Source organism: Octopus bimaculoides, chromosome 7 (assembly GCF_001194135.2).
Source record: "Octopus bimaculoides isolate UCB-OBI-ISO-001 chromosome 7, ASM119413v2, whole genome shotgun sequence".
In the NCBI taxonomy this organism is placed as follows: Eukaryota; Metazoa; Mollusca; class Cephalopoda; order Octopoda; family Octopodidae; genus Octopus; species Octopus bimaculoides.
The window spans coordinates 12,249,479-12,259,197 of NC_068987.1; the positions used below are offsets into that span (position 1 = coordinate 12,249,479).

Consider the following 9,719-nt stretch of genomic DNA (forward strand, 5'->3'; position numbering starts at 1 on the left):
ATACATATATATATATACATACATACACACATATACATGCATATACATATACACATATATACATACAAATACATATATATATATATATATACATAGCTAAGTACTTATCTACAGACATATATACATGAGTACATCATATATATACATACACATATATATATATATATATATATATATATATGCACATACATATACATACATATATATATATATATGCACATACATATACATACATATATACAAACACACACATATACATGCATACATGCATACCTACATACATACATAGATAGATACACACACACACACACACACACATGCAAGGAGAGAAATCTAAGTTAAGTTATGCAAATACATGTGCAGACATTTCAAATGTAAATACCACTTACTTTAGCAAGGCGGTCATTGGTTGTTTTAGCTTCCATTTCTGAATAATTAATGTCCTTCAGTTTTTGTTCCATCTAAAAGTAAAGCAACACAAGAGAATTAATTAACAATTGATAAATGATTGTTAATTAGAAAACAAATATAATTTGACAAAAGGTATGCAAATTTAATGAATTTTAAGAAATACTTGTTTCTCACATATGCACATAAGCATTGAGATTTGATAAAGATCACTTATTTTAGTTCCATGTTCATTGGTTGTTTCAGGATGGAAAGTTAATACATATAACTTGAATTTCTTTCTCTTTTTAAGTTTTCAAATATATAAGAGAAATGAAAGTTAAATGTTTTCAATTCAGGACAATCAAAACCTGTTTGTAGACTCCACCACACACTAGAGAAACTTAGAAGCACCCTAAGTCACTTTATTGAAATATAATGAAAGCTTAAGAATTTTAAAATTATTTCTCTCAGTAAACATGAGATAGATTTCAATATGAATAGGGCTTAGTGTTTAACTAAAAAACAAAAAACCTTGGAGAGTATAATGTTTTATGAGAAAAGAAAAATGTGGGTTAAGGTAAAAAGTAAGTAAAACAATTACTTCTTTCTGTCTTGTAATTAAGTTGTGAAGTTGGTATTCTTTCTCATATAATTCCTTTTCCATTTCCTCTCTGAAATTACTTTCTTTGGTCTTCTCCTGAAAATTATAATAGAGAAAGAAGAAAAAAAAATTAGTATAATTTTAGAAGACATTTGACTGTAGAAAAAAAACATAAACCCATCAGTACCGAAAAACATTCTGTTTTTTTCTTAAACTCATAGTAAAAATAAATAAAAGAATGCAATCTCATGAAAATGAACTGCTTACTTCAAAATTAAATGTTGACAAATTTTATAATTAGAAACGATCTCTTTATTTTATAACAGTTAAATTTGTAAAATAATCTAACAATGTTTAACCGTCACAAAATCCAATTAGTATGAAAATTGTATGAGAAATTAAACTGTTGAAACAGAAACCTAACGAACACACACTGTTAATAAATGTTCTTCTTTTAGCTGGACCTGATCAATGATTAAACTAAGAAAATGTTGATATAGTGCTTTTATATATATATGTGTGACTCTGTGTGTGTGTGTGTGTGTGTGTGTGTGTGTGTGTGTGTGTGTGTGTGTGTGTGTGTGTGTGTGTGTGTGTGTGTGTGTGTGTGTGTTTGCATGCATGTGCAGATATAAATAAAAAAAAATCAGGAGTGCCATTATTTCCGTAACAATGCTCACTTTCTCAACATATTTGACTAAAATCTACTACTTTTATTCAGCTGAAAGACATCACATAATAAATAAATAAATAAACAGATAAATAAATAAATTAGATACAAACATTTCTTTCATGAAGAACTGGTTTCTCATGACATTATTACATTGACCTAAGCTATTTCGTATGAAATGAGTGCAACTAACTTGCTTATACCTTTCAGACATATATGGAAAAATTGCAAATCAAACTACATTTTATTATTGTTAAAAGAAAGCTTTGAGATTTGACTGACTCAAATATGTTATGGCAATTAACAGAGCTTCCTATGGAAGTGTATATAAGAACATTACATAACAGGGTGGATATACCCTTTAAAAATTGACCATTCAGAAGAATTTGGTTTAACTTACTATTAGTTTAGGATCTGTTATGATCCTTAGGACTCATAAGACTGGAACTTAGCCTAATTTACATAGGGTACAAGAGACTGAGATCACAACACCACCTCCTGAACAGGTTGCTAGTCCATCATAGGGTTAACTTCCCAACTATTGCTGGAATTAAATTTATAGCTGAGTGGACTGGAACTGTGAAATGAAGTAGTTTGCTCAGGAATACAATGCACTACTCTTTCCGGGAATCAAAACTAAGATCTTATAATCATGAGGGCAAACACTCTAACCATTAGACCATGCACATTATGTAACTTGCTATACCTGTAAGTTATTCCATCACTATATGTCTAGGACGCTGAACCAATTATTTTGCTACTTGGCCCTAGACGAAATCAAAACTGATTGTTACCAAACTCTGCTCAACTTTGAATACAGTGGGCAGATCACCATACCTTTTTGGCACTAAACTATTCAACTGCTCTGTAAAATGTAACAACCCTGGAGAATTCTAAGAATAATTTATGACATAACCCAACTATAACTATTCTTACCCAAAAATTCTAGTTTTCTAGTATTATTATTAGTATTATTATTACCTCCACCTTAGTGAAGGCAAAGGTATTGTTTTCAGTTGTGTTGGTCTGTTTGTTTGTCTGTGGACAAGATATCTCAAGAACCACTGGATGGATTTGGATGAAACTTTCACGGATGTTTGGCCTCATAACTGGCACAAACTGATTAGATTTGGGGATTGATCTGTTACCAGACAAGGATTCTGGATTATTTTACCGTGTTTTTTACTTAATTTTTGAGAGTGCTTGCGTTCATTTTTAGTATTGTCATTTGCGAGAGCAGCCAAGTTTATTTCAGATATTCTTATTTTAAAAATCATCTCCGGATAATTGTTGAGAGGACATTGGTGTTGCCTTGGCAGAGGTTTGTTAGCATTATTTTATATGTATTGTATTGTATGTCAGGTCCAGTATGGATTAGATTATTTGCACTAAAGGCATTGACAAAAATGTGCTTCATTGTAGTGTTGCACAAAGTTTAATCACTGTAGCACTGGTTAAGATTAGAAGTATTCATTACAGCTAGTCACATCTATATATTCATGTATAACATGACTGTAGCCAATGTCTCAGACCTGTAGACTTATCAATTGAGACAGTTACAGTTTGTTGAATATTGATACTATACCAATAATTAAAAACTCATATTCATAAAATGTTCACACTTAAAAATTCACTTATTTGTTTCATTAAAAACAAGAGATATGATGTTGCTCAGTTAATTAAAACCTGATTTAGCAGAAACAGATACAACAAATTAGTAGTTATTTAAAATCAAAAGAAAATTATAAATATAAATGAAACAATTAAAATCATAATAAATACCGTATTTAATGGCATATAAAACGCACTTTCTTTTCCAAAATAATGTGTTTCAAAAAAATCACCCCGGGTCCTATATGCAGAGCTGTGCTTCCCATAAGCTTTAATGCACTAAAAACTATTTTTCCCAGAATAGGAACTACTGAAATTAGAGTGTATTTAATATGCCATCAAATATGGTAGTTTTACAAAATTCTTTCTCAACGATGTATGAAAGTCTGCAGTTAGTTTTGACATGTCTAGTGAAAAATCTAAAAAAGATTTTTTGTCAAAGGACAAATACAGAATAAGCGAAAAATTATAATGCATGTATTGATTTCAAAATCTCAATTGATCTTAATTCTTTAATTGAATTAATAAAGTCGATTTAACAACATGATAAAATATCTAACTCAATGAATTAGATGTTAGAGTAAAAGTTATTGTCAAACTATCGTGTGTGTGTGTGCGCGCGCACGCACGTGTATGTGTGTGTGTGTGTTGTTTGGGAAGAATAGCAACATTGTTCAACATACACTCTAATAGGGTGGTACCAAAAAGTCAATCTTTAGTTTGCCTAAATTTATAAAAAGACAAATAATTGTTGCATTTATGGAAAGTAGAATTGTGCCACAGCTCTTAGCACCAAAACAACAGTTTTCCAGTGGCATCATACACACACATACACTCATACACACACATACAGAGTTAAATTATAACAGCTAAAATGTCAGAATAATTTGATGATGCTACTGATATTTGTGTTTAATGTCATATTCCTTAAGTGCTTAAAACACCCGTGTAGTCTAAGCAGGGATATAGAAAAATAACAAAACTCAGATAGACTTCCAAATAGCCAATCACTAGTTTGCTTATTATTTTTGATTACAGACTCAAAAAGTAATATATCACATATTATGAAAAATCATAAAACATTTTATATAAGCTGACAAATGTATTTTTAAGCTAGGATGTAAAATAAAATCTTATTGTGCCTTGGGAAGGTCATTATGCCAATAATGATAAAACACACACACTGGTTCAATATCACATTTTTGTTTATTAGTCAATTAGTTAAATATCTAATTAACTAATCAATCATTTCTTCAGTGTGTTGTTTAAACAAGCAAATGTTCTTCCATTGCAGACCCACCTAGTATATATCCATAGAAAAGAAAAAATTCATGTAAGAGATTTTATTTTAAATATCTTTGTTAAAAAAAACCATTTTAATATCCATTAAATGCTTAGCAGCTTTTAGTGATCATAATAACTGAAATCATCAGCATCCTCATCATTTAACATCCGTTTTCCATACTGGCATGGATTGGATGGTTTGACAGGAGCTGACCAGCTGAAGGGCTGTTCAGGCTCCCTGTCTGTTTTGGCATGATTTCTATGGCTGGATGACCTTCCACCAACCACTTTACAGAGTGTACTGGGTGTTTTTATGCAGCACCAGCACAAGTGCTTTCCATGTGGCACCAGCACCTATGAGCCCATGAGGTTAGGGATGCTCAGCAGGTGAAGGTTGCAGGGGGTGAGACTATATGTAAGGGCAACCACACTTTTACTTAACTTGGTGTATGTTTTCAAGTACAGCGAACCACCGGGTGTCTTGATCCCCTGTCATTACCTCTGCGAGTCCCAATGTCTGTAGATCCTTTCTCACCACTTCGTCCCACGCCTTACTGGGTCTACCCTTTCCACATGGTCCCTCTACAATTAGAGATCAGCACTTCGTGATGCAACGGCCTTTGTTCATACACATGAATTTAGATTTTCAGTAACACGTTTAGCCAATCATGATTGTATTAATGCTGCTAGTATTATAGAAGATTTCAGAAATATTTACAAAAATTCAGTATAATTAAACTATGCATAGAATATAAACTTCACACAATATCCATGTGAATATGGATATTGTATGAATCTTATATTCTATGCATATATATTCTATGTTCAAGATAAAATATTTTGCTTTGAATACAACTGTACCATAATAAGATTTACTATTTCTGCCCCAGATATTAAATCAAATCATTTACAGAGAACATTGGAACTTGACACAGTCCTCTGAACTGTAGGATCTTTTCAAATCATCCAACCCATGGTAGCATGGAATATGGATTGTAAATGATGATGATGGTAATGATGATGATGGTAATGATGAAGATAGTTGCATTAAGCAGTTGAATAGGGATGTAGCAATGGTTTATCAATACTTAATTCATGTAAGGCAGCAACCTAGCAGAATGGTTAGCATGCCAGGTAAAATGCTTGGCAGTATTTTGACTGCTTTGCGCCCTTGGGGGTGGGGGCAATAAGGTAAGTACCAATTGAACACTAGGGTCAATATAATCAACTTAACCTCTATCTGATATTACTGGCTGGTGCCAAAATTTGAAACCAATATTGAGTTCCTGTAGTTATTTTTTATGGATTTTAGGATGTTAAAGGCAACCGAGACAGTAGGGTGATAAGCAGACTAACTATAAATTATTCCGGTATTTAGTTTTATGACTCATTTTTTGACCTCATGGCAGTTTACTTTGATTTTCATCCTGTTTGGTCTTAATAAGTTAGGTAACAGTAATATGCTTAGGCAAATTGTATTGTTGCCTGGTTTACCATCATCATCCGGCCAATTGTTGGCTAAATTCAGTCAATTGTAAATTTCAAGCTAGGTCTCTGATCTGGAGGTAGAGTACCCCTACCAGCCTCAGAGACCCTGAAATAGGTCACCTTTTCTTCTCTGACTAAATCACAAAAATAAAATAAAATAAAAAAAACATGCAACTCTTTTCCAAAGAGCTTTGATATTAATATGGATTTTGACAGGCAAAGAGTCAATATTTGTAGGTGAAGAGCGTAGTCAAGTAAATCAACAAAGCTAGTTGTCATACATTATTACAAGTATAACTTATATCAATAACCAGAGAGAAAATAAACAAAGTTGGTCTTGGTGATATTTGAACAGAGAACAGAATTTACATCTTACCAATACCTCCTTACATAGTAAAATACCAATGTCCAAATAAAGTATAAGTGCCTGACTAGGTGCTTATATTTATTCAGTGTCTGAATAGGCATAGATACTGATTAACATTTACTATCAGACACATCTACTCCACTCTTATTTACACAAGTAATATTGGTCAACAGACATAGTGCAGTGACTTGGATTTGGCTTCTGGTTGGAGTTTCTTCTTTAATTTACTAATGCTCATAGAGAAATGTATTAACAATCATAGCTCTTAATTTCTTGTAAGATGAGTAGAAGCCATACCCTTAAACAATAAACCAATATCAGCTTTTACTTAACCCTTTTAATACTAAAATGCTTGTAGCTTGTATCGTGGCCTTATGATACAAACTTTCTGCTTTGAGGTGATTTAAATTAAAAACTATCCATCAAAATTATATGATAAATTATTTTCTAGAAACCAATTCAATAATTTTTAATCTTTTACTTGTTTCAGTCATTTGACTGTGACCCAGCTGGAGCACTGCCTTAAAGGTTTTTTTTAGATGAATGAATCAACACTAGGACGTATCTTTTTTAAGGGCCTAGTGCTTATTCTATCGGGCTCTTTTGCTGGCCCGCTAACTTACGGGGATGTAAACACACCAGCAACAGTTGTTATGTGGTGGTAAGGGACAAACACAGACACAAAGACACACATTGATATATACATACACTCACACATACACACACATATATATATATATAGAGAGAGAGAGAGACACATGTATGATGGGTTTCTTTCAGTTTCCATTTACTAAATCCACTCACAAGAGTTTGGTCGGCCTGGGGCTAATAAGTAGAAGACACGTGCCCAAGGTACCATGCAGTGGGACTGAACCTGGAACCATGTGGTTGGGAAGTAAGCTTCTTACCACATAGCCATGCCAGTGCCTAACAAAGCTATCTTATTAAATTCTTCACCCTTTTTCAAAATGAATTAAAAGTGCATTTCAATAACAATTTGGTCACAAAAGAATGAAAACAGTAAATATTCTCCAAACTAAATCATGTTGCCAAAAATAACGCTGGTCAGAATTTATAATAGCAACAAGATGTCTGAAGAATTTTTATCTTTATTGATGACAACCGGTTTATGTTTCAGTAAAAAGGATATATCAGTCGATACATATAAAAGGTGAAGGCATGTGTTATTTGTTATTATATCTGGCCTCAGGTCAGCAGCTGTTATCACGGAGACTTGTAATCATAGGCATTCCAAATACGATCATCCTGTCTTTTAGTCAAACGGTTATCTAAGTCTGCATCAGTCAATGTACTGGAGATGCTTTTGAAGATATCAGTGTGGATTGAGAATGATTTGGTTGCTAGTTTAATCAGGTCAAGTGACATAGGCTTATGTAGTAGCACATAGTCTACTAGGAAGAAAGAACTGGTATAAGAACCAGGAAGTCTGTGGCAATCTTCAGAAAGCAAAGATGTATCATTTGATATTTTTTTTTTTTTGTTTTTACTTGTTTCAGTCATTAGACTGTGGCCATGCTGGGGCAATGCCTTGAGAGAGTTTATTATTTGTATGATTTACTAACGAGAAAATAATTATTTTCTCTGATGATTGCAAACTGAGTATCTATTTTATTCTTTTATTTTTTTTATTTGTTTCAGTCATCAGACTTTAGAGCTGTAGTGCTTATTTTAGATCTGATGCTTAACATTGGTTGTGAAGCCATGGAATGGGGACAGACATAAATACAGACACATGCATATAATTATATATATATATATATATTTATATATATATGAGACAGGCTTCTCACAGTTTCCTTCTATCATATTCACTCACAGAGCATTGGTCAGACCAAGTTACTGTGCAGTAGGACTGAACCTGTAACTACATGATTATGGAGCAAACTTCTTAACCACACAGCTATACCAGCAATTATTTTGTTTAAGAAAAATTGTTAAACACATTAGAAAAACTATTTTGTTTAGTTAAGATTATGAACTAACACTCTGTCGGTTACGAGGAGAAGGGTTCCAGTTGATTCACTTGACTGAACAGCCAGCTCAGTAAATAAGGTACAAGTGGTTGAGTACTCCACAGAATGTGACTAAGCTGGCCCTCTGTAATATGGGTACAACTCATTTCTACAGTTGAGTGGACTGGAGCAATGTGAGATAAAGTGTCTTGCTCAAGGACATTACATACCACCAGGTATTGAACCACAACCTTATGATCATGAGCCAAATACTGTAACCACTTAGTCATGTGTCTTCACCAAATAAAACTATTAAACACATAAATAAAAATGTTAAGTTTATTGCTATAATTGAAATAGGGAAAGAGAATGAAGAATCAATTATTCTTTTTAATATATTTTCCCTAGGATTGGAAAAAAAATTAGGAAGCATGTATACATGAATTCAGATTGAAAATTTTGTTATATATTTCTAAATTAATACCTTATTAATCTTAAGATTTAAGAGATTTTTCTCATATGTTGAATGTTATGCTGTTTTTGTTGTTGTTGTTGTTGTTAATAAAAACAAACTACAATTACAAAACTTATTATAGAGAACAAGATTTCTAATTGAAAATTTGAATCGTACCTTCACGAAGATTCAAATATTTAATCCAAAGCCTGCAATGAATACGCAGTAAATAACTAAATACATAAAGATACTGGTGTGTGTGTGTATATATATATATATATATATATATATATATGATAACCTTTCCTTGTGATTCAACATTTTTGAGTTTATTTTTTGCAATTTATCAACAGTTTTTTTTTTTTGTCTCCTCCTTATCATCAACTAGATATGTATACATTATGGTGAGAAATGTTTCTTAAATTAAAATATTAATTCTTTGTCCATCAAATTAGCAAGTAAAATATTGTGCATTTGGATGAGACAATAAGAGAATACATTTAAATCAGAAAATATAAACACATGTTACGTATAACGGAATGTACATAAGATACACTTTAAAAATATATGGCAAGTCAAATACTATTAGGAAATACTAAGTGTTTTCTTGTTTTCTCTTGTGTGCAAGCTAGCTACTGAAGTACTTATCAGTAACCAAAATTTTAGAATTCAAACAAATTGTTACTATGACAACCAGTAACCTAAATATCCCTGTATAGACTTATTCTTCCAAAAGTAACAAGTGGGCTAGTTTTTTCTGCAGGAACACTGAATTCTAGAAATCTAAAAATCAGACTAAAGCACGTAAAACATATTCATCGGGCTGCAAATATTTACATGCCATATTAAATATGAAAACGCCAAAAAAAAAAAAAAAAAAC

At 32.2% G+C, this 9,719-nt stretch overlaps 1 protein-coding gene across 3 annotated transcripts in view; it reads right to left on the reverse strand.

Moving 5' to 3' along the window:
• LOC106869750 (EF-hand calcium-binding domain-containing protein 4B) overlaps positions 1 to 9,719 on the reverse strand; it is a 113,286-nt gene that overhangs the window by 44,914 nt on the left and 58,653 nt on the right. For all 3 annotated transcript variants that reach the window (XM_014915613.2, XM_014915614.2, XM_014915615.2), the window contains exons 6-7: positions 992 to 1,087; positions 390 to 461 (exon numbers count right to left, since the gene is read on the reverse strand). In XM_014915613.2, coding sequence (XP_014771099.1) covers positions 390 to 461; positions 992 to 1,087 — 168 coding nt within the window. The remainder of the gene's footprint in view (positions 1 to 389; positions 462 to 991; positions 1,088 to 9,719) is intronic.